We start from the raw sequence: 27,015 nt of genomic DNA on the forward strand, positions 1-27,015 counted from the left end.
AGATGGGTCTGATACTATTATGTGGGTATCAAGATTTTTCAACTAAATATATTAGTGGCAAGCAAAGACACCTAAAAGATTTCATCAATTATAAGAAGCAAATTAGTCTTCAAGAATATTTTTATCACTAGCCACAGTCTGATCCAGAATTCTGACTGATGGCAGGCATCAGTTCTAATGGGCTACACAGCAGCATGACAAGTGATAGAGAAACATCTGACAATACAAGCATACGGCTTAAAGGTTCCTCCGGCACTTCCTATTGATACAATCAACATCAGCAAATCCAACAAGTAAATCTTAGTTGAATCTCATGAATACCTAAGTGACAACCTAGTGTCTAAGTGAAAATAGAATTTGCAGATCAAACACTGCTCCTCCAATTCAACTTTACCAGGAAGGAACAAAATAGAAAAATCATCTGAGGAGGGGTGAAAATGGCGGCGAATGGAAATATTGATCAATAATGATGAGAGAAACTGGGTTGTCACTTATTTTGTTTGATGTTCGACCACCAATCACTCCTTCCAAATTGAAAAGCCATGACATGAACTCATGAAGACCATCTTCAGTGATCGAAATCCTCATCCCTAAGCATCAGAAAATTGCGCGGCAAGCTCTTTGATGCATCTGCCTCGCCCTGCAAGAACTTTCAGCAGCAGGCAAGGTAGCGGTGCACAACCAAAGGGCAGCATCCCCTGTACAAAAAGGTAAAATACAAGGGGAGAAACAATTATGCCACTGATAGATATCTCTTAACTACTACTAGTCTTGCTATGACTTGTAGATACACTGCTCAGAAGATTACTCTATCCTGAAAAGAAGTCACCATTACTCTTCTACAGCTCTACTCTTTATCTTACAAGCATGCAACTGATGCTACTGCAATGAACTCTATCACCTCTTTCCAACATTATGCATCTAAGCAAGACAATAAATCTTTCTCCTTACATGTGCAAAACGAATCAAAAATATTCTCAAGATGTATACTTGTTTGATACTTCTACTCATTGCATTGCATCAACAACATGAATACCATAAAACTATACTCCACATCCATAATCTTGGTGTATATGGATGAACTGATGCTATTTCAATGAGTCGCCACCACTGTCAGATATTAGCCAGCTACAGCAAGATCATATATCTTTCTCCTTATCATGTGCAAAAAGGAAACTGAGGTAGTACTAGAATAATGTAACATCCCTTCTTTTCATTGCTTTGACCCAGAGAAATGTGAATACCACAAAATTGTACTCTATATACAAAATCCTATCATATATGAAAACTGATGCTACAGCAACAAAGCCAGCCTTCACTGTCAGATATTAGCCAGCTACAACAGATCATGAATCTTTCTTCTTATCATGCGCAAAAAGAATACTGCCTTAGCAGAAAGAAGTGCTATGAATCAGAAAAGATTCCTTCTACTCATTGCTTTGAGTTAACAGAGTGAATAGCCGAATACCGTAAAATGGCACTATACATCCGAAATCATATCATGTAAGAATAAACTGATGCTACTGTGACAAAATAAGCCACCACTGTCAATACCAGCTACAGCAAGATCAAATGATTTTCTCATTGAAAAGAAAGCAGAGACAGTAGTCGCAGTGCTAAGAATCAAAGACCCCCAACTCTTCTACCCACTGAAATTTGTACTCATTCCTTTGTATCAAGAATTTCATCAATACCACAAAATACTCTACATCTGTAATCTTAACCTATCATTTATGAATGAAGCAATGCTACTGCGATTGAACCAATCACTGCTGTCTTATACCCACATACAGCAAGACCATATTATTTTTCCTTATCATGTCAAAAAAGTAAACTGAGATAGTTGTAAGCAGTGCTAAGAATCAAAAGACATTTTCAATACCTCTACCACTGATACTAATATCCAATACCAAAACATACTTAATCATATATTATCATAACACATAGAGTCTAATAGCACATAAGAAAAGATCAAACATAAAGCTACTCTAGCCTTTAGCAAGAGGCAAAGCTAGGGAACAAGCTCTAGAACATATAGCTACCAACGTGCACGCATACTTAAAAAGTAAATGAACTTCAAAAGCAAATACTAAGATTGAGGCATATAGTAATCCTCAGGAAAGCTACTAATTATATGCAAGCAACATAGAGAACTGCAACTAGTCTACTACTGAGATCAAGCATTCCAACCAGGCAAAAGATCTTCCTTTCTGCAGAGGTGCAAAGGCCGAAAACCAACTGAATCAGGCCTCGGCTGCAAACAGAAAGCAATCTCCAGTTAGGAAGGCCCAGCTGGAACTGAAATAACTTCTGATCATCACTGTTGCTGTGGCTGCCTGCCTTGACCACCAACATAACCACCACCATAGCTAGCTGCTCCACCAGGAGGCCCATTAACCAGAGAAGCTCCATATGGCCCTCCTTGCGAAGGGTCCCTCCAAGCATTTGAATAACCCGAGCTCCCGTTTGCATCACCATAACCACTTCCGCTGTAACCAGAAGTAACACCTTGTTCTCCTGTGCCACTAGCTGGGTTATTAGTTGGACCACCGCTACCACGACCCCCAGCAGATCCATACCCACCTTGACTACCGTAAGGCCCTTCTGCACCACCATATCCACCATAGCCATACCCTTGGCTGCCATATCCCATTGCCCCACCTGGTGATTGGCCAGTAGGTGCAGCAGCAGCACCACCGCTGCCAGGATTGTTCCATGAGGAAGCAGCGCCATAAGCTGCATTTCCACCATATCCTGCGGAGCCATAACCAGTCGGAACTTGGTTGTTCCAGGGGCTCCTTGGAGCACCTGGAAGTACATTTGGATTTCCATATCCCCCAGCAGGCCCGCTGTACCCAGCACCAGCACCTCCATAGCCACCAACACCATAGCCTCCATAACCAACACCAGTGTTTGCCGCTCCATACCCATAACTTGGTGCACCATATCCTGAAGAGCCATAAGCTGGGTACCCACCACCTCCTGCTTGTGGCTGCATGTACCTGTTGGTATCCATTCTACCATCATAAGAACTAGTATTACCTCCTGAACCACCATAGGATTGGTAAGTTCCACCACCCATTGATCGGCTGCCACCAGTGTTGGGGTTTGCATCTTTTGGAAGAGCACGCTTGACCTCAACAAGTTTGCCATTAAGCTCATGGAAGGTCTTGTGCAACACATGATCAACAGCATCCTCTGTATCAAAAGAGATGAACCCAAAGCCCCGCGGGCGTTGGGTGTTCTGGTCATACATAACAACTACATCAGTCACATTGCCATAGTTCTGAAAATACTGACGAAATCCTTCTTCTGTAAGAGTTGGGGGCAACCCTCCCACGAAAATCTTCTTGGTCCTAATATTTCCAGCAACACCTCCGCCAACTGCTCTCCCCGCATTATGGTTTCCAGACCTGGTAGAGGATTGCTGTTCCTCTCTAGAAAGAGCTCTCTTGGCTTCCACCTGATAATGATAAGTAGGCATTATTAGAGCATAGGAAAAGGACCAATACACAGACTTTGTTAGCTAAACACAGAAAATTGCAAAGCGATGCAGATTACATTAGCACAAAACCCAAGACAACCAAACATGCCTCAGAAAAAGAAGAAATATATATATATATGGCATGTCAAACATCTAAAAGTACCAAGCTTTGTTTGCTTAAAAACTAAACCAGAAAGGTGTAAAAATGCTTGAACAGACCAAGAACAACACATGTAACGAAAAAGGCATACGGCATATTAAGCATCTAAAACACGCAGACCAGGAAACTTTATTCTAATTTAAAAGAACAATACGATTTGCTACAAAAGCCCCAACTCCGAGAAATTGACCCGAAACACCACCAAAATTGTAAATCCCGGAAAGAATAAATAAAAGAGCATGCCAAAAGCCCAAATCTCGAGCATTGCTACAACAGAACAACCAAACAAGAGAGAAAACAAAAGATACGCAAAACCCGAGATTGAAACATCAAATTATTAGCCGGAAAAGAGCAATCTTCACGAAATAGGAAGAGGTGAAAAGAACAAACCGCGCGGCCGTCGATAGTGTGCTTGTCCTGGAGGACCCGATCGAGAAGCGATGGATCGGCGAAGACGACGAATCCGAAACCTCTTGGCCTTCCGGTAGCCTTATCCCGCATAATAACCACCTGGGAGACCTCCCCATAGTTCCCAAAATACTCCTTCAGCTTCTCCTCGTTCGTGTCCCACGATATCCCCCCAATGAACAGCTTCCCCTGATCCGAATCCATCAAGCTCTCCTCTCTCTACGCAAAAACTCTTCTCTCTCTAGATCGAAGTAAGGAATTAAACCAAAAAAAGAGGACCTTCTTGGAAAAGAAGAGAGAAGACGATGGAGAACCGCCGAGCTCGGAACACGGCGGAGAGGAAAAGATCTCGAAGTGGGGAAGGGGAGAGGAGCGAAGGGATATTTACTCCTTTTCCGTCTGAGGGCTGAGATGGAGTGATCGGACGGTGGAGAACGAAGGTAGGGTTCGGTCGCTTTGCTCGCACGTGCGAGGGAAGTGTTTTACACAACGCGTCTTAATTTCACCTTTACACCCTGTAAAATATTTATTTTCAGGTATTTGGCATATAACCCCCTAAGAACCGGAAAATTCCTGCGGAGAACATGGGCCTCGACAAGGGCTTTTCGAACTTTAGTTACCGTCATTATTTTATTTTAAAGATTAATTATATTTTAACCCCTCGTTATATATCACTACGTGTCACTTTCACATCTCACTTTAAAAAAAATAGTTATATCTACCCTGAATTATCTAATTATATCACTAATATTTCAATAATTGACCACCTAATTAGATGGATAAAAATATTTTTACTTTCTATTCCTTTTCTATATAGAACTAGATTTCGAAATATTAAAGAAAATTAGTTTGAAATTTAATATATGTAAAGGTGAAGATAATTTATAGAAGGAATATATGGGCATTTTTATCCATCAATTAGTCAAAAATTTAAAAATATTTCTATCAGAATTTCTAATGAAAAATTTAAGGAGAAGACTTAATGGTACATTTAAATTAATCAAGAAATATAATGCAAATATATTTCATGAAAAAAAAAAAAAAGAGCAACTCCAAAGGAATCCAGAATTGGAAACAGAGAACTCTGCTGAACACCTGATAAGATCTTTTTTCGTAGGCTACTTCTGACATACTGAAACATATGAATTCTCAAGATCCTCCACTGGTTCTTGGAATGGCTCAAAACACCTCAGCTTTGCAGATCTAAAACTTAGCAACAAACCAGAAGAAGATGAAATTGAAGACACACAGCATCGCGAGGAAGGCGTTTTAGTGATCGAGCTGCGAAGAATTTAGATTGTTTGAACTCTAACAACGCACTTGTTTGTGAGCTTCATGATACTCCTCTGCTTCTTGGAATGGCTCAAACACCTCAGCTTGTTTGTGAGCTTCATGATACTCCTCTGCTTCTTGGAATGGCTCAAACACCTCAGCTTTGTAGCTATAAAACTTAGCAACAAACCAGAAGAAGATGAAATTGAAGATACTAAGCATCGTGAGGAAGGCGTAGTAGTAATCGAGATGCGAAGAATTAAGATTGTTTGAAATCCATCCCTTCTTGCCATCTCGAGCTGTGATCTTAGAAACAGTTGTTAGTAGAACGCTGCTGAGGAAGTCTCCAATGCCATAAGTAAGTAATGAGTAGGAAGTGCCTAAACTCTTCATGCTCTCAGGAGCTTGGTCGTAGAAGAATTCCAGTTCTCCAGCAAGTAAGAAACCATCACCTACTCCCATGAGCACATACTGAGGAAGCAGTATAAATATGGTGAGTGGAACTCTTCCTCCATTTTGATCAACTCCATGAATTCTCGCGGCTCGTAGTCTATTTCGCTCGGTTAGAGATGCAACTAGCATTGTTATGATGTGAAGAACTAGGCCAACTCCTATTCTTTGAAGAAGTGTTATCCCCCTAGGATTCTTGGTCCATGTTCTCATGATCTTTATGAAGAAAACGTCGTAAACAACTAGGAAGGTGAGCATTGAGATTGTTGTGGATGTCAAAAGGCTAGCAGGAGGGAGTTGGAACCGCGATCCGATGTGTCGGTTAAGAGTAGTTCCTTGCTTCACGAAGAGTGTATTAACCTGAGCGATCGTCGTTGCAGGAACGATCATGGCAAGCAAGATTGGAGTCAATTTTAGCATTTGTTTTGTCTCCTCTACTTCAGTCACTGTGCTCAACATCCAGGGTGTGTTTGATCCATTTTTCACAGCCGCCTTGTTGAGAAATCTGCAGTCAGATATATATTAGCTAAGAGGATACATGAGATGCAACTACTATCATGACAAGTGCTACAACACTTGACTTATTTACTGCTGATAGAATCAATCATCAGAGTTACTTGAGCTTTTGAGCAAATCCTGTAATTCTACATTGATACTGATCACAGTGAAGAAAAAAATAGCAATATAAGATTTATGTTACTTACTTCCAACTCCAAGTCATGCAAGAACTATTTTAGCACAGCTACTATTCAATTACTATCAAGCTCAGAAGAAAAAAAATATAGAAAAAGAAAGAGGAGAAAAGTTACCTCATTGAATCTGTGGAGAGGATTCTGAACTTGTTTCTGTTCTTGTACTCTTCCAACTCCAATTCATGAAGCTCCAGTGCATTCATAGGAAGTGGTACTCTCCTCTTTCTAACTGCAGCCACCAATACCTTGGCCATTTTTGTAAGTGGACTTCCCTGAGGCACCTTGTGCCTATACAGGGGAGTTCCAGCAAAGAAGACTAATACTGAAGCTAATAACCCAATTGTAGGAAGTCCATATCCCAGAGACCAACCCACAGTGTCCTGGACATAGACAAGCAGAGTGTTGGCTAAGAGAGTCCCTGTGAAGATACTGCACATCCACCAGTTGAAGAAGGAAGCCTTCTGAGCCCTCTCCTTTGGTTCGAAATCATCAAACTGGTCGGCGCCGATGGTTGAAATGTTCGGTTTGGTTCCTCCAGATGCAACTGCAAGTATGTAGAGTGCAGTGAAGAACACACCTGATTGCAGTGCTGATGCTTGCTCACAACTAGCTGCAATAGTGGCTTGATCACAAGGTGGTGGCTTCAGTGATGGCACTGAAACTGCTACTGTTAGTAGACACATTCCCTGTTCACAAAGTTTAACACTATCAATTGAGCTTACTCCTTGTATTCTTAAGACAGGAATGAGTATAAATAATTACCAGTAAAAATATCAACGAGGAAATCACGAACGTCCAGTATCGCCCTAAGTATGCATCAGCAATATAGCCACCGAAAACTGGCATTAAGAATCCGACGCCGGCCCAGTTGGTGACATTATTAGCTGCCTCAACTGTACCCTGGTGAAGCTTTCTGGTTAGATATATCAACAAGTTTGTTGATACTGCAAAATAGGCCATCCTGTCAAATACTTCATACACTGCAAGAACTCCAAATATGCATCAATTAGCTGCTTCATGTCATTAGTATTTCATAGTCTAGCTATGAAAAAACTTGAAGAATTCGAAAGCAGAAAGGCGATATGTTTTGAGATTTAATTACCGACAAGAAAACAGCAGGCACTCCAGCCACCTCTCTTAGATCTCAACACAGGATTGCCCTTGAGATCAACTGAACCATCCTTGGCATAGTCCTCCTCCATCGATGAATTCTTACCAGTAAAACTCTCTCTATATCTTCATTTATAGACAAGACCACTGTGATCATATTCTACAAAGGAAGATAAATTTTACAAGTCTTAAAGCAGCACGTGAAGGAATATTAGCACTTCCTACTGCTTACTTGCTTCAAAATAGAACCACCCTTTCTGAGGAGCAGATCAGCTGCAATGAATTGGCTACCCGACAGCAGCTAGTTCATCCATGACTGCCAATAACAAGCTGCCATGTACCCTGATGCAAGAAATGCTGCACTCTGGGCTGCAGCCTGGGACCTTCTACAGTAGGTTGGCCACTATGGGTGATTAGCATGAAAAAGAACACCAACATTGAATCTTTAGCATTTATAGAATTGATGAGGTCTACTCATCCACTTAATTATATACTTCTATAATATCATTCACTTTGCATCATTCCTCATTACCAACATATCCACCACAAACTGGCCACCATTACCATTTAGCCATGCTATCCAATGGATGTCGTTACCCGGCTACCGTTGACCTTTTGACACTCGTCATTTGTTTCGTCATTGTCATATGTCATGCAACTACAATCTCCACCCATCGATCAGCACCTAGTCTGTTAACTCACCATTGCTGCTCAAGTAAAGGAATCTTTGAGGTTTCCTGAAAGAATTATGTCTCAATGAGATGTAGAGTTATAAAATTCTTCTTTCTGGTTGTGTTATGGGACATTAATGGCAGTAGAGGATTTGTCAATATAAAGATTTCAAAAAGACTTGTGCTGGAGCTCACACTGGTAGTTTTGCACTCTTCAATCTTCATCAATGAAGAGGCTTTATTTTGCAAAATAGCCCCTTTCTCTTTATATGATTTGCAGATGAGGTCCTTTATTTGCAAAATATCATTCAAGGAACTGGGGTACGTGGCAGCTTCTTGATCACGTTGTTTTGTCGTACATCGAGTGGACCAGCCAATCCGCTGACCAAATTATCAGAGGCCCAGAGACTACTACTCATCTCTCTCCAGTCTCCCCCCGTCTTGGAACCCTAAATCCACAGAAGGATCGGAAGGTAGATCCGACGCACATCTTGTAGGTCTTCCCGATCTTTCTAGCTATTGTAGATTCTCATGGTTTCGTGGCACTATCAAGATCGATTGTTTGGTCAAAGAGTTGCGTGGTTCGGGGGTTAGATAGTGATTCAAGTTGTAATTTTGATGCAGGAAATTGACATGCATTCGTGATCCGCTCTCTTAGTGATCTCCGCTTTGGTGAAAAAATCTACTCCGATGGCCACCGGAAGAGCCATCCAGCAGATTTTGAGGAGGAAATCTCAATTGCAATCATGTGTAAGAATTCCCCTTGTCTTCTTAAAGATTATGATGGTAGCCATTTGATATACTAAGTAGTAGCTCATCCTTTTATATATTCATCTTTTTTCTTTCTTTAGTTCAAAATGATACTATTTTAGTGGGCCTTGATGTGATTCTACTGATTGAATTCAGGTTTTGAGAGGAAATCGTAACTCAAGTTCTTTGTTAGGTCGTAAACGGTATAGTGATGTCTAGTTTTGGAGGGATTAGATCTTCTAAAAAAATTTACATTCATGATGACACGAAAGATTTCTGGGCGTTCTTTAGATAACCTAATTGGAATAAAGTATTTATATGTTTTTCCATACCTTAGAGCGTCCATATATGTATTCTAGCAGGATCCATTGGAAAAATGGTAGAAAATGCTGTTCGATTCTGGATAATTGTTGAAATGTTGACTACTGCAGGCTCCGCTTTTGCTGTCATCATTTGCATCTAAGCAGGATCAAGAGAGAGTTGGATCTGCTGGTGTGAAGTCAATAAGAGCACTTGCTCTTCTTGGAGCTGGTATTTCTGGTATATTGAGCTTTGCTTCCGTAGCATCTGCTGATGAAGCTGAGCATGGACTTCCATGTCCCAACTATCCTTGGCCTCACGAAGGCATTCTGAGTTCCTATGACCATGCATCGTAAGCCACTGTGTCCCTTTCGTTATCATGAACTCCATCCTTTCTATGAATTATTTACTTATTCTGCTAGTTTCAAATCTGTCAAAGTAATAGGATTATGGCCTTCGAGATTCAGATGATTAAGTTGTTTAGAGAATCTGCATGAGCATATATTGTTTACTTTCTTAGCACTTTCTTGCAAAAGGAGAGGTAACATGAATGCATGTCACATATGTAGGGTAGATGTGCATCGTTACTCCTCGATGAAACAATAATTATTCATGCGAAATATTAAAACAAGCCAATCTCCTTCAGTTAGATGACCATTTTATTTTTGTTTATACATGCCAATTACATCTATAATATCTATATTGTACATGAGCAGAATACGACGGGGCCATCAGGTTTACCAGCAAGTTTGTGCTTCATGCCATTCAATGTCCCTTATTTCATACCGAGATCTTGTCGGGGTGGCATACACTGAAGAGGAGACAAAAGCTATGGCTGCTGAGATAGAGGTCGTTGATGGACCAAATGATGAAGGAGAAATGTTCACTCGTCCTGGTAAATTAAGTGATCGCTTCCCTCAGCCGTATGCAAATGAACAAGCAGCACGATTTGCAAATGGAGGGGCATATCCTCCAGACTTGAGCCTTATCACTAAAGTAATTTTTTGTAAACTAATTCAAATTTCCTTCTGTTTTTATCTTCTTCCATTTGACTAATGTTTTTTTTTCATCTTTAACCAGGCTCGACACAATGGCCAAAACTATGTTTTTGCTCTTCTTACTGGCTATCGTGATCCTCCTGCAGGTGTTACGGTAATTATGTGGCCTTCTTATGTTTAGTATTCGTCATTCCTCTGAATGATATCATGCAGTCTTCTCTCAAACCAAACACATGCATGATACTGCTATCTTCATTGCTTGAGTCATTCACACAGGCTAGAGTGCACACCCGATGAACAATTGTTGTATAATCATCACTTTATGTGAGGATGAAATTAAGCACTTGTCTATTATTACATACTAATATCCTGGAGGATTGGTTATTATGTATGCTCATGATTTCTGGAATTTAGATTAGGGAGGGCCTAAACTACAATCCTTACTTCCCTGGAGGTGCAATAGCTATGCCCAAGATGCTTATTGATGGTGCAATTGAGTATGAAGATGGCACTCCTGCAACTGAATCACAGGCAACTTTTCCATCTTTACATCTTTAAAAACATTGATATATTCTGCATACTGATCTTTTGAAACCTACGTCTCAATTTTCAGATGGGAAAAGATGTTGTTACATTCCTTTCATGGGCAGCAGAGCCTGAAATGGAAGAGAGGAAACTGGTAATCATTTTCGATTCTTGGACTTCTGGATTTTTTCTATTATCATTTTGGATTATAATGAAGCTTATCCATTTTATGCAGATGGGTTTTAAGTGGATCTTTGTATTGTCTCTTGCTCTCATGCAAGCTGCTTATTATCGACGGATGAAGTGGTCAGTTTTGAAGTCAAGAAAGCTGATTCTTGATGTTGTCAACTGATGATGATCTTCTATCCTTCTTGGTTTTCTTGTGAGAACATCGGAAAATAAGAAGTCTTTAATTAATTATTGTACCCTGTGTTCCCATTGATCTTTTTCAATGGTTTAAAGTAGGAATTACTTATGCATCGTATTGTTGAGCAATTCTTTTGTGGAGTGGTATGGAGTGGTATCTCCTCAACTTATTTCTCAAATGGGCTTTTTTGTTGTCGTCGGATTCTGAAATACATTTTGGTTCAACTTTGATGAAATAAATTTCATTCAACTTCATGCTACTAGTGAACAGCTGATACGGATTAGTAATACTGGACACTTATTTCACAAAATAATTGATGTAGGTAAAAGTTCTCTTAGTTCAAGTCTTATCTGAGATCATCTTATTTCATGAGATCCTTGTTTAAAGCACCCATCGTCCAGTGTTTCTATTGAACTGCATGACACGGGAGCTGTGAAGTCCAATACTTGTAACAAGAACCCTGGGCACCTACTATGCCATCGATCAGAAGAAATAAGAAGAGTATGCATTGTAATATTCTGTCAATGCGTACAATATGTGTATACAAAAATTTTAAGATCAAATATGCCAGTACAGAACGCAGATTCTTGCAACAGTTATCTATCCTTTATTTCAACATTTCCATCTTCCAGAACACGTTTATTAAAGCACCAATTTCAGCACTTGTGAATCAGGTACTAATGATCACGATAATAATAATAATAAATCTTGTTCTTTTTATTATCAAACATCATTTATATGAAAGCAATTTCTGTAAGAGGGAAAACTGCTAGCTAAGGTATTGAAATCCTGATTGTACCAAAATATGAACTTCTCTTGAGCATATCAATGAGCATAATTCTGTTATTTAAATTGCTGGTGTAGCCGATAAGTCCACATAATTATGTCTTGACCTCTTAGAGGGTGGGGAATAAGAACCACCAACTATATTGGATTCAATTTTACTATCATGCTTGAGCATTTTATGCCTGTCAATAAGTTGTGGAGAGTCCTCTGCTGCTAGTCCTGCACCAGGAGAGCGCTTATCTGTTTTGGCGTGATCATTTTCAGGAATTTCCCTTATGTCAATAGAATTTGTTAGCTCTGACAACTGGGTAGATGACTCGTCCATATTAGCCGACGCCTTGATCTTGTCGATGCCCTGGCATTGTTTTTCAAACATCATCTGAAGATACCTCCCGTGTTCTTCAATTTGCAACTGCAGCTTCCTTTGAATCTGTAGAGGAAAAGAATATAACCTAGTTGAACACAAACAATCCTTTCCAATAACAATTTTCCTGAGATCCATTAGAGAAAGACTTGAGAAAATATTGCATGTGCTGTTAAGAATTACATTCAGCAGTATTATCTCATCATTTTCTACTGCAACAATTATTAATCAGTACTTCAGTAGTACCTCAAGCTGTTCGTGAAGTTGTTTCTGGACTTCAACCTGAACTCTCAATGCTTCAGTGATCCCCGTACCCCTATCAAAAAAGAGAGATAGGATCAGGTTTGACTTGGTATGAACCTTATCAGAGAGCCCTCTGACTATGCACTTTATGCTTTATTTCTTTAGAATTGTGGAAAACAGTAGCACCAAAGCAAGAGAAATTGAATTGATATGTACAGATAGTAAATGAAGTTACAGAAGTCCCACTTAGCAATGATCCACTTACATTCTTAAGTCTAGAGATGAGACTTCTTCAATTTGAGTAATCTTTGTCGACATTCCTGCCACGTGAGAAAATTCTGTGAGTGGTCTTCAAATTCAAACAGTGGAACCGCATGAGAATATTAGCCATTTGACATGACATACTTAATAAGTAAAAAGAGGCAATAAAAATGCAACACTAACACCAAAAGTTACGATAATTGGTACAAGATTGGCAAACCTTCTATTGATTCTGGTCTGAACCGTGCTGTTCGATATTTCTGGAACATAAGAAAAGGGTCTATAAGAAAATAAAAGGCCTAAAAGGATAAAGCTTATGTAACTACAGAAAAGGGTACAAAAGATGAACCTGCAGGTGGCTTTTTACATGGTAGATGGTCAAACCCTCAACCTTCATGAGCTTCCGCACGCCCTTAGGGGTTGCTTCTATAGAGCAGAAGAAACAGAAATTAGTGCAACGAACTCAAAGCATAATAAGTTAGCGAGAAAATATATAAATAAAAATAACACGTGTTCCACAGAGCAACAATTACTTTCACTACCACCAAGTTTCTTTACAGCTTCTACAAAGAGTTCGTGGAGTTCTGGTGTCCATCTCATTCGTGACCTGGCTGGAGCTGCATTTGTAGAAGAAGATGGACCAGTGGCATTAGAAAGCTCACTGGAATGGGAAGGAAGTGATAGATGGGTTTGTGAATTCTGAACTGAAAAGTCTGCAGGCACATGAACTGCTGAATGTATTACCTATAAAAAGAAGGTCATATAAGTTCAAGAGGAGTGCTCAATCTGGGTAAGCACTAATTAATACTATAATAGTCCTCTCCTTAGCCTCATAATAAGCATTAATTAATACCATAAACACTTATAAGAACTAGTTTTCTTCTTTGATGAACTTACTTCACCAATCTGCTAGTTGTATTCACATACCATAACTTCATAGTATTAAACATCTTGTTATCTCTCACAGATAATATACATAGCATCATATAAAAGTAAATCTCCAAGTCTAATATGCAAATGTACAAACCTTTGTCTGAGATTCAGTGGTATCACTATCATCCAGTAGCTCCCTCCAATTTTCATTAATTAAGCCCGTCAAATCTGACCATTCATCTTGCTTATTGATGTCACCAGGATTAGTAATGTGATTTTCTTGGATTTGATTGTTGAGATTGACATGATCTGGGTAATCAGTTATTCCTTGAATTGATTCTGGACGCCAAGTAATTTCAGCAGATTCTTCAGGATAAGTATTCAATGAAGGTTGGCATGTTGCTGAATATAATGAAAATGTGGAGGGCAAGGAGGAATTGCGATCTGACAATTTTGAAATATATGGAGCATCGAAAGTATGCTTCTCATGAGGTGATATTGCGTCAATATGAAGATCTGAATCGAACACTGGAGCTGCTGAAAGTGAAAACCCATAAACCCCATTATTGGACATCAGAGGGTTTTGGAGTGGTGCCAAAGAGTTTTTTCTCAGCTCCATTTCCATTAAAGCCTGTTGAGAATCCAGAAGTTTGGGATACTTCTCTTCAATAGGGGAAGGTCGAACGTGTAAAGATGAGGAAACAAGCATGGGAATGCCTCTGTTATGAAATTGTTTCATTTTGATTCCTACAGAGATAAAATTGGTCAACCTATATCACTTCAGATACAATCTTTTTTATCCTTCTAATCTGCAGAATGACAACTGTCATTGCCTTGTTCTCCAAAACAAAGAAAACTATAAATTACATGTATCGTTGGCCCTGTATATGGAGTATCATAAATTAGATTCAACCACGAAAATGAAAACAAGAAATGAAGCAGGACTCTTCTAAAAAATTCATTATATTATGCATTAGCAGTAAAATATGAGGGCATTATCGATTGAATGTGATGTCCTCTATAGTTCTATAGGACTAGTTAGAGCTGTGGTATGAGAACATTTAACTAAAACAGAAAGAAAGAGCCTTGTCATAAAAGCGTAAAAGTTCAAAATAGACTGCAAGTTCATAAGAGATTAATACACAAAAATATACCATTATTTCCACCATAAGCACGGATAACGAAGCATGGGACATGGGCCACATGCTATAAATTGGTTGACAATCCAAACTAACAGTAGCATCAGATTGGGACTTTTTCCGCCTATCATTTTATGGGAACCAAAATCTTGAATGAAGCTAATCCATTTCCATCATTTAGATTAAGAAAAAGAAAAAAAAAATCTCATCAATATTATCATCCTGTCTCGGTAACAAACACTGTTAGAGTAGATTTCACATGACAAGTTAAAAAATTTTAACCCAATATATTTCCACATGCAGAAGGAATCCTCAGTCCAATTAATTCGACTTAGTTATAAGCAAAAGGAGAGGCAGGATCGAATTGGGCCTTTCCTACTCTCATCCAAAAATCTACATGCAACCAAAAGAAGGATTCTTCAGCCGCCATCAAATGCAACCGAACGAAATCGAAAGAAAACAATAAAGACAAAGATAGCATAGTGCAAAATCGAAGTGGGTTTCTCGTAATCTTACCTCCTTTGAATCAAATAGCGGTCTTATAGATGGAGAAGTGATGGAAAGGAGAGATTTTTGAGAGGAAAGGAGAAGGAATCCGAGTTCCATCTCAAAAGGAGTAAAACCCCCCCTCTAACGACGAGCAATGGGAGACAAATTACGTATATACATTCGTATTAGATTTAGAGCCCGTATTGTTAGAGAATATTTCGTTATTTTAAATCAAAGTCTTTGAGATGGAATCTTTTGATGTTAATTGACTACTTTAAATAATATCATTTGCATAACAAGAACGCTTATCTAAGCCCCTCGACGTGCTTAATATCTTTTTTCAAAACATTTGTTTAACTTATCCCAAATAATTTTATATCATTTCCCATGTATTGGTTTTGAACAGTATAAATTAAAGCAAATATTAGGCATTAATTACCTCTTTCAGATTAAATTAAACCATCCACTGGCTGCTATAATTTCTTAATCTTGGTTTATTATCTACAGTGGACAAGTCGACCAAGGCAAGGCAATAGTAGCCTAAAATGTCAAATACTAATAATATTATAAAAGATCACGGTGTTGCGTGTAAAAGATTGTGAGTAGGTTGACTTTGTAGAGATTCTGACTCTGATATTTTGTTTTTGTTGGCCGGTGATATTTTGATGGCCGGAGATGCCTCTATCTAGTGTTGCATAGAGGCATCTCCGGCACTTTCAACAAAATTACTGTTAATCATATATTTAGATAATTAAACTGTGCTGTCAAATGGTTGGCGACTCATGTTAGATAAGTTTACTTTCATTTTGTGTTATGCTGCTGATGGCACCTTAGGGGCACCACGGTATAATTAATTTAGGAGCCTTATCATTTGATATTTGATGCATTCTTAATTCCTAAAAAAATAAAAATCTCCTTTTGGGTTTATCTGCAAAATTCCCATGGATGATGGTAATGTTTGGAAGTTTAGTGGATGATAATCTTGTCATCATTCTATGGTTTGGATGATGGATGGATACAAAACCAATGTGCTTTACTTAATAGATCCTTTCTGGCTGTTTTATATTCTTTTAAGTAATCAAAATTAATTTATGATTAAAATAATTACTTAAGATAATAAAAGAATTTCTTTATACCATTGTTTTGTCTCCAATTTTTTTATACCGTTATCTTATTTATTCCATTGAACAATAATTAAAGACCAGAAGAAGAAAGAACGAAAGAAATATCAGAGATTTATATATTAATTTTATTTTCTCTTTTGAAACTAAATTTAAGTTGATGAATAATATTTGAAACTCTGAGCTGAGCTGAAAAGAATCTAACAGCTATGCATCCACCAATTGAAATTTCCAGAAGCAATTTAATTATATTTAATTTTGTTAATTTATAATGATAAATTTCTAGTTTGTATTATATATATATATATATAATAAATTGTGCGTACAAAATATACATCCATTCAATTATATATGCTAAAGTAAAAATTTTAATATAATTAAATTACAAAAGTCCAGCTTCTATCCCTACAAAGATCCGCAAATCCTTAATCCCTAACCCTCTTAAGAGCTAAACTATAATTAATTACTTCAGAATCTATTTGCTCCAAGGATGGATGATGCATCCATCATCAAAATTCTGAGAGTAGCTTTCTAAATCATAAGCAAATTTCGTGCTGCGCCTTCGCGAAGATCTCATCGCATTCCTCCAGCGATACCTCAATTTCGACAAAATTTGTTTCTTGCTCGTCGATCGCCGCCACCATCGGATCACTGAACTGTGTCTAATGCTCAGCAGAATCACTTCATTCTTTTCCAACTTCATTGCTTCCATCTTCTTGCTCCCAATGCTACTCCAATTGATCATCAATATATATATAAATTGGTCTTGTAGAACTAACTTGCTCTCAAATGATACCAGCTTAGATGCTTATATATACAACTCTCCGACACAAAGACACCGAACAAAGAAATCTATACGTTTGGTTGTCAAATGGTCTCAGGCTGCCTTTATTGCCTTTCTAGTCAGAGCCTTGGCAAAAGTTTAACAAGATGATAAGATCAGATCACTTTTGCTTTCAAGTGATGGATCTCATACATAGACTCTAGGAAAAAGTTTTCAAAAGGATGATGATTCCATGTAAGATAGTGCTTTAGAATTCCACTAGGTGAGCAATGGGGAATAATTTTCTTTTTTATAATTAATTAATTTTAATAAAGTTGGTTGATATTTTTTATTATTATTAATTAAAAAGGTCATAGTATTAATTCCAATCCTAAGCATCAATTCTTGTATGATATATTACTTAGCATTCAATATAATATTATAACGATAATTAGAGGATAAACTACCGAGTGCTTTTTTCTTTTTCTTTTTTGACTAAAGATCTTCTCTACTTTGGTGGGCTTCAACGAGATTTCTGAAACATCAACGGCCAGGATTTAATCCATTGACCATTGGTTTGCGCGGACGGTGGCGATTAACCCTTTTCATCATAAAGCCCCATCGACGGAGAATCCAATCCCTTCGCGTTCAACATCGCAAGAGCGGTCGGAAGCTTCCGAGCCGGCGTCGATGCGCCGCCGCCAGTCGGGGTAGTCGCCGTTCGCCGACGAGGCGCTGACGTGTGGCTTATGTGATTTTTAGAAAACGTAGATGAGTAAGTATAAAGCTCGTTAAATTTGTTCCTCTTTTCTAAAAGTTATAAGTTGGGGGGTAACGTTTAATTCGTGCCGTGCTCGGCGGCGAGATCATTATCGTTGCAGACTTCAATGGAAAGCCCATACTAAACGTTAATATCTCCCTAAGGGCAAACTCGGCGACGAGTTCTGGGTCACCACAGGCAAAGAAGCCAAATAACTTGGTAATGGGCTGACCACGTCAACCTTCCTTTGACTGTTTTTAATTCGACGCCTAAATTTTAATAAATTACTAAAAGACAATCTGAACCGCTGTTGTCACTGGATTTTTAGAGAAAACTCCCCATTAAGGTGTTTTATGTGATTAATAGAACAATAAAGGGTTGAATTAAAAATAATGCGAAGACGGGATGTGACCAGAAATAAATGCATAATGTGGGGTCTGAAATGCAAAACCGTACGAGAACAAGGTTCGAGGGTGTAATGGTAATTTACCTGATCGACACAGAACGAAAACCCTAGAATTCGCCTCGTATAAAATTGGTACCTCTCGCCCTTCGCTTCAACTCCGGCGTGGCGTCGTACGCTCCACTTTCTCTCCAAGATGTCGAAGCGAGGTAAAGTGGTTCTCGACCCCCTTGTTCATAGTTTTGGGGATTAATCTCATAGAACTGTGTTTTAGTCATGGGCTTTGTTCTCTTCATCTCATCACTGTTACCGTGTTACGTACTAGATCTCATGCTTACTTCAATGAGATCAGATCCACTGAGGTAGAAACCTCCTCCAAGATTGGATCTTTGTCGATGCTTCCTATATTGCTGTTGAAATTTAGGGTTTAGGGTTTAGGGTGGAAGGAATGATCTAACTTTTGATGTTCTCTCTGTGATCTGTGATGCATTCCGTGGAAATAGAAAGTATAGTTTCTGAATAGTATATTTTGGTTATATGTTGCTTGTCAGATTAAAGTTTGCTTTCTTTTGTAGATAAATTATGTTGTAAGTTTATTTAGGTGTAGTATATGCTTTTGGTTGTTTGCTATGTGCTTAGGTCCATGGATATGGTTTATTTGGTTCATGTTATGTAGGGCGCGGAGGTAGCGCCGGAAATAAGTTCCGGATGTCGCTGGGTCTGCCGGTGGCAGCGACAGTGAATTGTGCGGACAACACGGGCGCAAAGAATCTCTACATCATCTCAGTGAAGGGAATTAAGGGCCGTCTCAATCGGCTCCCCTCGGCCTGTGTCGGAGATATGGTGATGGCTACAGTCAAGAAGGGAAAGCCTGACCTCAGGAAGAAGGTCATGCCTGCGGTCATCGTCAGGCAGCGCAAGCCTTGGCGCCGAAAGGATGGTGTATACATGTACTTTGAAGGTATTGTGTTCTTTTTTATGATAGCATGTTTCTGATAGTTGTGATAAATACAATCCCATTTAGATTATTAAGCTGTTTTCTCTTTCAACCATATCGTTTGTATTTATTACCAATTTATAATCGGCGATACTTATTGAGAGCTATTAAGAGTTGCTTCGACACTTGTAAAGAGTGGCCTCTGTTTGGTCATTTCTCAGTGAGAAGCATAAATGAATTCAACCAGTATTAAACAGCATGATGTTTTCTTAATTTTGCATCATGTTACCTGTCTCCTGGTACATTTTATGAACAAATCATCTTATTTTTTGTTGGATAAAGAAGCATTTTGAATAGTATTGATAAAGTTTATGCATATTGTCACTTGTGCAGCAGCATGTAAGGAATATTATGTTCCCCGTCATTTTCTTTTTGTTTACAAAATAATTGAAAGCATAATCCGTTTGATGTTTTTCTATGCTTTATCTTGTCATGTTTTACTTTGTTTGACACACTATAATTTTCTAATATTATTAGCTTTATGCAAATTTGTTTCTAATCTTGCTATTTATATGCCAATTTTGTAGATAATGCTGGAGTTATTGTTAACCCCAAGGGAGAAATGAAGGGTACGTGAAATTGATTCCCTCAACATTTGATTTTTGAATGCAAACATAATTCGTTAGCTATAACATTGAACTTATGATTGCTGTGATCATGTTTATTCATTTTTGCTGGGTTAATGGATATAGTTGAGTTTATTACAAACTTGACTTATTTAGTTTAGTTTGGAGTGATTTTAAAAAATGAATATGAAGTTCGAATCCAGTTTTAGTGATTGTGGTGTTGTGGTTCTCTGCAGGGTCTGCTATCACAGGACCTATCGGAAAGGAGTGTGCTGATCTGTGGCCTAGAATTGCTAGCGCTGCCAATGCCATCGTGTAATGGTGTAGTTAGCTGCATTTATGCAAGGAAATTTGAGTGTTTTAGTAGTGTTTGGACAAGAAGGAAGATTGACTTTACCTTCTAATTTTGTTTTGAATTTTGGAATCATTCTACTTGCTGGATTTTAGTGTCTTCAGGTTAAATTTTATCAGTTGCTTGCCTAATTATATAAGATGTGATGGCCGACGGGTCTTTGCATTATAGGTTACCTTTTTATCGTATTCTTATGCTGATGGCATTCCAGAATGGCCAGTTTTTTGCTTAGCTGCGTAAACATTGTGAGGGATTCATTTCGGACTGTAGAATTCTGATGGGATTTTTACTTAATAACCATTAATAAACCCTTTCGAGTATCGTTTAAAAGCGGTTGAAAAATGAAATGTTATCCAGTAATACTACAAGAGAACCTGTGTCAATATCAAGTCTCTAAGAGTAGTGAGACTGAATGCTTATTATCTTTGGTGATATAGCTAGTATCTGTAACTCTAGTATACATTGAGTGGAACCTAATTGCATTCAACTTCTTCACAGAAATGTAGATGTACGATCTTACATTGTAACATGTTACATGTTCTTCATATTTGTAGATATCTGCAAAACTGCAAATAAGTTTGGTCAATTTCTATCTATATAAATTAGTGCTTGGCTATTCAAGCATCAATTACAGAACTCCACAGCTCATTTGTAGCAGTTCCATGACCTTAACTACCGTACCTAGAGCTACAGGAGTTGAAAACATCTATAGAGTACACCACGGTCAAGCAAAATGAGATTAAGATTTTACCATGTATCAGTACATGCCTTCAAAAATAAGCTACTCGTAGCTCTGCTCCCAAAAATAACCCTTGACATCTTTGGTGAGTGCCTCTTCGCTCATTTCAAGACTAATGCCTTGCGTCTACTCTCTGTTAGAGAAGAAAATATCAGATTAGTTTTGGAGGCGAGGATGTTAAGAAAATTAGATTGAAAGCAGGACAAATAAATCTAATAGTTACGCATAGCATAAGAGCCTTTGAGATATGCACAGCATTTCTTCTCTTAAAGTTAGTAATATATGTGCTGATGGGAAGCACACAAATGAAAAGGAAAGTTGCCTTAACACCGAAAAGAAGGTCAAAATTTTGACCCCTATCTTTGGGTACAACGAACATTTACCCCCGTTATGCAGATATTTTATAAGCATTTCTCTATGGATTGAGGGTCGGTATTAGAAATTTAGTGACCAAGTAGAGGTATGGTGCTACGGGAATTTGTATGCCAGAGCTTGCATGCTGGTGGATGTGCTGGAACTCATGTACATGCAAGTTTCATATGCAAATGACATGTGAAGATAATGCGCTGGAGGAAAAGAAAAGAAAAATGACCAACTTACTTCAAGCATACTGAAGGAGAGATGAAATTGCTAATAAATAATGTCATAACTCTGACATTCTAAGAAACTTCTCAAAATAGTTATAGCTTGATGTTTGAGATTAAAAGAATTAGGAGAGCATACTTGTACGTTTCAGATCTCGGCAATATCTACTTCCACATCTACATCGGAATGCTTTGATAGGATGATCATGATCATCAAAATCAATTCCGTAATCCTGCAAACAAACCATATGAGGGATATCAAGAAACAACATGCTATCTTGATTACAAGAAATTATCAGCTTTCAGCAAGAGATAGAATTTAAATCCTAAATGCTACAAACATGTTCCAATTAAGCTCCAGGTAATACTGAGCTTACCTTAACTTGAGCCCAAGATGTAGGCACTATCTTTAAGCTTAGGAGTTGGCTGGAATAAATGTCAGCTGGTACCAGAGAAGAATAGGAAAGCTTACTTGACAAACCTAACAGTATCAGAGAACAGCATCTTTTGCACTTCCTATATTCACTTCACTTTCTCTCAAGTTCCAAAAAGGTTTAGTCTATGCTCACTCATTAATGAAAATAGAGGTTGTTTTGACTATCATGAAGTCCGTTCCTTATCAGCATGTTATAAGACAAGCAGCAAACAAGGTTGGTGTAGGTCAGATCAAGACATAACACGATTATTGATAGATGAATAACTGAGCTTCCCCTCTCGCCAATAATAGTAATAACCAGTTGGGTCTTCTCCCAACTTTTTGCAATTTTTAGTTTAAGCATGCATCTTAGATTCAACAGATCTTCATCTGGTAAATGTGTATGCATACAATGATGGCCAGACGGTTAGGTAGAAAGACAAATAGACTGTGAATCAATATATCAGTACAATTATTGGAATTCCATCAGAGACAAAAAAAAACTACAGCGAAGAGTAATTTTAAATAACAAATAAGTTAGAATTAAATAAATAAAACATATTTGCAGTATTGGATAAAAGTTAAATTTCCTAGACAAGTATGCGCTACAACTGCGATGCAGCTTACCCATGTTAGCTCCTCGAATGCTTCTACTTTTCTTGTTGTGAAAAAAGCAAGCTGCATGATACAAACAATATGAAGCCTTGAGACCATGAACTTGCTGGTGCTAATTTGAATATAAAAGACTACAAATTTGGAGGCAGCAGCTTAGGTCATGTACATGATAATAGTGATGATCTGGTGTCTCCACTTCAACTGGAATTTCAACCAAATTTGCATCATAACACCTAAAGCACTTGAATGATCAAGATCACGAGAGAAACTGTGGATGATTTAAGTCCAAACTCTTCTTTTTTTGTCAGTCAACAGAAAATTCATATACCAAAATTCAGTTGATTTGCAAGAACTAGGAATATATAGATCAGTTACAGCAGCATATTTTGCACTCTCTATATTCACTTCAACTTTCTCTCAAATTCCAAAAATCGCAATCATTTTGAAGCAGCAGGTTTTGCCTACCTATATCAAGTTTTTCTTTATTATATTGCTGTAACTTCTTTCCAGGAGATAGCAAACAACACATTAAGGAATGAATGAATACCTGTGGTTAACAAACCTTGCAACATTTCCATAAAATGTTGCATCCAAGCAAAGGGCTTCTTCATCCTTCAAAACACCTTCTGAGCCCCAATCAGCATCCAGAAGCACAGGGTATGTGTGCTTTGCATTGCCTGTGCTCTGCACTGTACGGTCATAAAGTTCCATGTTCGTTAACACCTCACCAACATACTCACATACAAAAGCACCCCTAGGCAATTCATCAAGTGTCTGTAGTCCCCAGCCCTTTCCTTCGGATGTAAAGAACACCTGAAAGGTAAAAAAATTACATGGGTGCAATTTAATAGATATGGAGACTGAAGAAAGTCGAAATTATGAAATACGCTTATATACAGATCCAAGTTTAAAGCAAAACCTACTTTATCCAAACCTTGTCCCAAAATAGGGGCCAGTTGGAGAACAACTCATGACTGAGAAGATTCAAGGAAATAAAATATATTTACAATTTGATACTTAATATGATGTCAACCCTCTAGAAAGTGGTGCCAAACATCCTGTTAAAATTAGAACTAGGCAAGAGAGGGTCTTACCATCTTTCCAATTAGATTAGTTGGCAGGTAGATTGTGTACCTTTCTTCCATTAGAGGAAAGTAAAATAGAAGAAAGCCAAAATCATATTCAAAGAATTATAACATAAAAATTCAGTCAAGTTTTGAAGAAACCTTACCTGCAAATTGCATGTGATACCTCGTTGCACAACACGATTGCCACACTGCTTGTTGCACCCACACTTGCTCCAGCATTCCTTGATAAACCTTCTGACTAAATGCCCCTTACAGGATTCAGGTGTAGCCTCATTTTTGGACCTTTCAAGAGGACAATCTTTACAATAAATATGATGATGATTTTGAGGATCACGGTTCATTGAGATACATTCCTCAAGGAACTCCATCTTAACCACACCATCTGGTGTGTATGCATATTCCCCTCCAGTTTCTCGTGCGCAAGCACAAGGTATTGGTGCAGACAAGCAGTCACCAAAACAATCAGAGCAGCAATCTTCATCACCGATCCGAGCAAGAGAGAAGTTAACATAAGCATTCTGATAAATAAGGTTTTGTGGTATATAGTTAAAAGAAGATGGATACTTTTCACTGTTTACTTCATTTACAACTGAAATTCGCAATCTTTCTTCCCCTTTAGATATGTCATTTACATCATGATTGGGTCTTACATCGCCAAGCGCAAGATGATGTGGTTGGACAACTATTGAGCCCTCTGGCCTATTTTCTGAGGCTCCAATAAGTGGAGGTTCCTTCGTGCTCTTGCCTCTTTGGTTTCCACCATTTCCATCATTATTGGCTAACGTCCCTGAACATTTTGGATCTGCAATATTGGAAACACCACTTGGAGTCATGCCCATGCTACCAGTGATATTGTGTACACCAGATCTTATTAGATAATCCACTGCAGAATCTACCTTTACAGAATTCTCCTGATTATTTGTGGTTGTTTCATTACTGAGGTCCAAAACACACTGGCAGATTTCATTCATGAGGTTGCCAAGAGAAAAGTCAGGTTGCAGAATCCTGTATGACCTGAGGCATCGATCCTCTACCATCCTATAGACAGCTTCTAAGCTCGGCATTTGAAAATTAGAGCGACCTGTATTACAAGTTAATGAAATTTTGACCTCTCCATTAGCAGAGGAGGCTATATCAACATTAGTAGAAGATGGTTCTTGCACGTTCACTAATTCAGCTTTATTCCTAGTCTGGCAAGAGGTGATAGGAAACTCTTCTCCACCCTCACTATTCCCATGCTGATCTATTGTTGTTTTCGTAACATTTGTTGGCAAAGTAGGAATGTTCCTTAGAGAATCGTCTTGGATTCCCTGACCTTGATCATCTACAGAACATCATATCAATCCAGTTAGATCAGATATAAAAATTAACAGAAAACAATTATAAGAAGATAAATGAAGGGTGAAGAAGTTGAGTAATCTAGCATAATAATGATGTGATGAGAACACATCATGAGAAACTGACTACCTCTGCTTCGGGAAGGAGCTGAGTGAGGAGGACAGATGAACGCAAGAGGAGCCTCATCATTTGGAAAGTCCCTATTCAATGGCTCAAGCACTGTTCTTACTGAACCAGTATGACTGACAGATGCATCAATCATTTGTCGAATCTCTATCCCTGGTTCAGCCTTTGGCTCTTTCAGACAGATGGCATTTACCAATTTCCCATTCCCTAAATCTTTCTCTCCTCCAGACACCACAAGTGAAGTTGTCTGAGCTTGTAGGCTGGCTTGACGTGCGCGAGCTAAAGCTCTAGTTTCCCTTCGACTTGTTTCAGGTGAAACTGTCCCAGTTTTTCCAGATGTATGAGATGGCTGAGGTGACATTTGCATAATTGCTTGCTCTTCTTGCCAAGGTTGAGGCGGTTCAATAGATTTGCCTCTAAGAGCCCTCCGGGGTGAATGCACCTCTGCTTCTCTGTGTTGAATGTGCTCTTCGCCTGGTTCAAGCTTTGGCCTCTTCAATGGAGTCTCATCAGGCAAATCAGGGATACACATTGAAGGCGAAGGATCTTGATCCTCTTGCCTAATCCTTACTCTTGTTCTGAGAGGCTCTTGGTCATCATCGACCGCAACTTCCTTCTTCTTACCATCCATATCCTGCAACATTTAACCAAACGGTTAACATTCCATATGGAGATAAGGAAAGAAGTAAGACTCAAAGAAAACGTACTACATACATCATCAACCATCTTGTCCTGGGCACCGTTCTCCTGAAAAAGATAACATGTTTAGCAAGCATATGCACTATTTATACCAAGTCAAGATTTTGGTAGCCATAACTTCACCTGCATGTCAAGTATGGCATCCGCGAGAACTCGATAGTTCTCGTCTTCGATGAGTTCCCACTTGTTACCATACAAACTAAGTAGGTTCTTCAGAACAGGAGTTGCAACTTTCTTGGAGAACCCAAGAGACTTCATGGCGTTCAACGCCGCCCGTGCTCTTTCAGTTTTCGACGCCATTTTCAAATGCCCACGGGTCAATCCAACTAAGTAGATCAAAACGTATGGAGAGTATCACATTTCTGTTAGAAATGAGAGAGATTGCAACCAAATGCAGGTAGAAATAGCTCATTTGAAGCAAGACTTCTTCGATCAGTTAATGTACCTGGAGCATTCAACAGCTCGAGAAAACCCTAGAGCAAGGTTGGAACCATCTCAAGTGCTTCGATCAAAGGGCAAACTCAGAATCCGGATGCTATTGGGAGCACGGTATAAGTTTAGGGTTTCGAAGAAGAGGAATGGCCAACCATAAACATCTCTCTCTTCTCTCGAACTGTTTGGTTTAATGTCTCAATGACAACCTACACTAGACCGTGTCCTTGGTCTTAGAACGGAGGGAAAGGTATAAAATAATGGGGAGGATCGATTCTGTTATTCCGCGGACTCGGTTTAACTTATGGTGTTATTGCAGCCGAATGAAGCATAAATAATTTTTTTTTTAATAAGCGAAGCATAAATTTGCGGCAGGACCTGAGCATCTGTACACCACTTTCGAGTTACGATTAGTCTACGTGCAATTTATTTATTTTTATGGCTAATAAGTAGGTAAAATATATTTAACCAAAAAACTATAAAAATAATAAAAACTAAATTAAATGAAGCTCCCAGCGAGGATCGAACTCGCGACCTTTCGCTTACGAAGCGAACGCACTACCACTATGCTATGGAAGCTTGAATGCCAATTTCCTAAAATTAAATTTATACGTAAAGTAAAATATCACCATCACTGCAATTTTAGAGGGTATTCACGTAATTTGCTAAGTCGAC

The 27,015-nt window shown here is 38.6% G+C and overlaps 6 protein-coding genes and 2 non-coding genes across 14 annotated transcripts; 3 read left to right on the forward strand and 5 right to left on the reverse strand.

The window, feature by feature from the left end:
- Positions 1–102: 102 nt before the first annotated feature.
- LOC140800749 (heterogeneous nuclear ribonucleoprotein 1-like) lies at positions 103–4,500 on the reverse strand. Of its 2 annotated transcripts, XR_012111300.1 has the most exons (3): positions 4,035–4,500; positions 2,191–3,463; positions 103–698 (listed from the first exon to the last, which is right to left on the reverse strand). XR_012111300.1 is itself a non-coding variant. In XM_073155573.1 (2 exons), the coding sequence occupies exons 1-2, from the start codon at positions 4,254–4,256 to the stop codon at positions 2,318–2,320; spliced, it is 1,368 nt and encodes a 455-aa protein (XP_073011674.1). In that variant the 5' UTR covers positions 4,257–4,500; the 3' UTR covers positions 1,908–2,317. The 2 variants fall into 2 exon arrangements, 1 of the variants encoding a protein (XP_073011674.1); XM_073155573.1 differs by lacking the exon at positions 103–698 and having other exon boundaries at positions 1,908–3,463.
- Positions 4,501–5,054: 554 nt separating this feature from the next.
- Positions 5,055–7,694, reverse strand: LOC140800865 (protein NRT1/ PTR FAMILY 5.2-like). The gene is made up of 4 exons (XM_073155759.1): positions 7,569–7,694; positions 7,229–7,446; positions 6,584–7,152; positions 5,055–6,279 (listed from the first exon to the last, which is right to left on the reverse strand). Exons 1-4 carry the CDS (start codon positions 7,666–7,668, stop codon positions 5,361–5,363), a joined length of 1,806 nt encoding a protein of 601 aa, XP_073011860.1. The 5' UTR covers positions 7,669–7,694; the 3' UTR covers positions 5,055–5,360.
- An 885-nt stretch (positions 7,695–8,579) lies between these two features.
- Positions 8,580–11,446, forward strand: LOC140800866 (cytochrome c1-2, heme protein, mitochondrial-like). Of its 3 annotated transcripts, none has more exons than XM_073155761.1 (8): positions 8,580–8,720; positions 8,872–8,997; positions 9,429–9,649; positions 10,014–10,293; positions 10,378–10,449; positions 10,710–10,826; positions 10,909–10,974; positions 11,056–11,446. In XM_073155761.1, exons 2-8 carry the CDS (start codon positions 8,938–8,940, stop codon positions 11,170–11,172), a joined length of 933 nt encoding a protein of 310 aa, XP_073011862.1. In that variant the 5' UTR covers positions 8,580–8,720; positions 8,872–8,937; the 3' UTR covers positions 11,173–11,446. The 3 variants fall into 3 exon arrangements, with proteins under 3 accessions (XP_073011862.1, XP_073011861.1, XP_073011863.1); XM_073155760.1 differs by having other exon boundaries at positions 8,626–8,740; XM_073155762.1 differs by having other exon boundaries at positions 8,696–8,744.
- Positions 11,447–11,771: 325 nt separating this feature from the next.
- Positions 11,772–14,899, reverse strand: LOC140801006 (protein PHOSPHATE STARVATION RESPONSE 2-like). Its single transcript, XM_073155985.1, has 8 exons — positions 14,869–14,899; positions 13,869–14,461; positions 13,375–13,585; positions 13,191–13,267; positions 13,062–13,101; positions 12,846–12,900; positions 12,584–12,653; positions 11,772–12,403 (listed from the first exon to the last, which is right to left on the reverse strand). Exons 2-8 carry the CDS (start codon positions 14,451–14,453, stop codon positions 12,035–12,037), a joined length of 1,407 nt encoding a protein of 468 aa, XP_073012086.1. The 5' UTR covers positions 14,454–14,461; positions 14,869–14,899; the 3' UTR covers positions 11,772–12,034.
- A 2,971-nt stretch (positions 14,900–17,870) lies between these two features.
- Positions 17,871–20,472, forward strand: LOC140800764 (large ribosomal subunit protein uL14). Its single transcript, XM_073155600.1, has 4 exons — positions 17,871–18,598; positions 19,066–19,350; positions 19,914–19,955; positions 20,189–20,472. Exons 1-4 carry the CDS (start codon positions 18,586–18,588, stop codon positions 20,269–20,271), a joined length of 423 nt encoding a protein of 140 aa, XP_073011701.1. The 5' UTR covers positions 17,871–18,585; the 3' UTR covers positions 20,272–20,472.
- On the forward strand, positions 19,500–19,633 carry LOC140801529 (small nucleolar RNA snoR137). The gene has a single exon (XR_012111477.1). It is a non-coding gene; the product is annotated as a small nucleolar RNA snoR137 (small nucleolar RNA).
- Positions 20,473–20,766: 294 nt separating the features above from the next.
- LOC140800763 (probable inactive histone-lysine N-methyltransferase SUVR2) lies at positions 20,767–26,569 on the reverse strand. Of its 4 annotated transcripts, none has more exons than XR_012111303.1 (11): positions 26,354–26,569; positions 26,032–26,234; positions 25,924–25,956; positions 25,213–25,843; positions 23,889–25,069; positions 23,205–23,470; positions 22,824–22,890; positions 22,670–22,720; positions 21,767–21,860; positions 21,056–21,176; positions 20,767–20,862 (listed from the first exon to the last, which is right to left on the reverse strand). XR_012111303.1 is itself a non-coding variant. In XM_073155598.1 (10 exons), exons 2-10 carry the CDS (start codon positions 26,206–26,208, stop codon positions 21,145–21,147), a joined length of 2,532 nt encoding a protein of 843 aa, XP_073011699.1. In that variant the 5' UTR covers positions 26,209–26,234; positions 26,354–26,569; the 3' UTR covers positions 20,882–21,144. The 4 variants fall into 4 exon arrangements, 2 of the variants coding, with proteins under 2 accessions (XP_073011699.1, XP_073011700.1); XR_012111302.1 differs by having other exon boundaries at positions 20,767–20,870; XM_073155598.1 differs by lacking the exon at positions 20,767–20,862 and having other exon boundaries at positions 20,882–21,176.
- A 278-nt stretch (positions 26,570–26,847) lies between these two features.
- Positions 26,848–26,919, reverse strand: TRNAT-CGU (transfer RNA threonine (anticodon CGU)). Its single transcript has one exon. It is a non-coding gene; the product is annotated as a tRNA-Thr (tRNA).
- Positions 26,920–27,015: the final 96 nt, after the last annotated feature.

This window comes from Typha latifolia, chromosome 14 (assembly GCF_019914945.1).
Source record: "Typha latifolia isolate L0001 chromosome 14, TyphaL0001v2, whole genome shotgun sequence".
Taxonomy (NCBI): domain Eukaryota; kingdom Viridiplantae; phylum Streptophyta; class Magnoliopsida; order Poales; family Typhaceae; genus Typha; species Typha latifolia.

Coding starts and splice junctions, on each gene's coding strand:
- LOC140801006 (XM_073155985.1), bottom strand. CDS start 14,453: ATGAAACAATTTCATAACAGAGGCATTCCCATGCTTGTTTCCTCATCT. Junction 12,901..13,061: donor CAGACCAGAATCAATAGAAG/GTTTGCCAATCT, acceptor CTCACGTGGCAG/GAATGTCGACAAAGATTACT. Junction 12,654..12,845: donor TCATCTCTAGACTTAAGAAT/GTAAGTGGATCA, acceptor CTTTTTTGATAG/GGGTACGGGGATCACTGAAG.
- LOC140800764 (XM_073155600.1), top strand. Junction 19,351..19,913: donor TGTATACATGTACTTTGAAG/GTATTGTGTTCT, acceptor CCAATTTTGTAG/ATAATGCTGGAGTTATTGTT. Junction 19,956..20,188: donor CCCCAAGGGAGAAATGAAGG/GTACGTGAAATT, acceptor GGTTCTCTGCAG/GGTCTGCTATCACAGGACCT.
- LOC140800865 (XM_073155759.1), bottom strand. CDS start 7,668: ATGGAGGAGGACTATGCCAAGGATGGTTCAGTTGATCTCAAGGGCAAT. Junction 7,447..7,568: donor TGCCTGCTGTTTTCTTGTCG/GTAATTAAATCT, acceptor GAGTTCTTGCAG/TGTATGAAGTATTTGACAGG. Junction 7,153..7,228: donor CCTCGTTGATATTTTTACTG/GTAATTATTTAT, acceptor CTTTGTGAACAG/GGAATGTGTCTACTAACAGT.
- LOC140800763 (XM_073155598.1), bottom strand. CDS start 26,208: ATGGCGTCGAAAACTGAAAGAGCACGGGCGGCGTTGAACGCCATGAAG. Junction 25,957..26,031: donor ATGCCATACTTGACATGCAG/GTGAAGTTATGG, acceptor TATCTTTTTCAG/GAGAACGGTGCCCAGGACAA. Junction 23,471..23,888: donor GTATCACATGCAATTTGCAG/GTAAGGTTTCTT, acceptor TTTACCTTTCAG/GTGTTCTTTACATCCGAAGG.
- LOC140800749 (XM_073155573.1), bottom strand. CDS start 4,256: ATGGATTCGGATCAGGGGAAGCTGTTCATTGGGGGGATATCGTGGGAC. Junction 3,464..4,034: donor ACACTATCGACGGCCGCGCG/GTTTGTTCTTTT, acceptor TATCATTATCAG/GTGGAAGCCAAGAGAGCTCT.
- LOC140800866 (XM_073155761.1), top strand. CDS start 8,938: ATGGCCACCGGAAGAGCCATCCAGCAGATTTTGAGGAGGAAATCTCAA. Junction 9,650..10,013: donor AGTTCCTATGACCATGCATC/GTAAGCCACTGT, acceptor GTACATGAGCAG/AATACGACGGGGCCATCAGG. Junction 10,450..10,709: donor ATCCTCCTGCAGGTGTTACG/GTAATTATGTGG, acceptor TCTGGAATTTAG/ATTAGGGAGGGCCTAAACTA.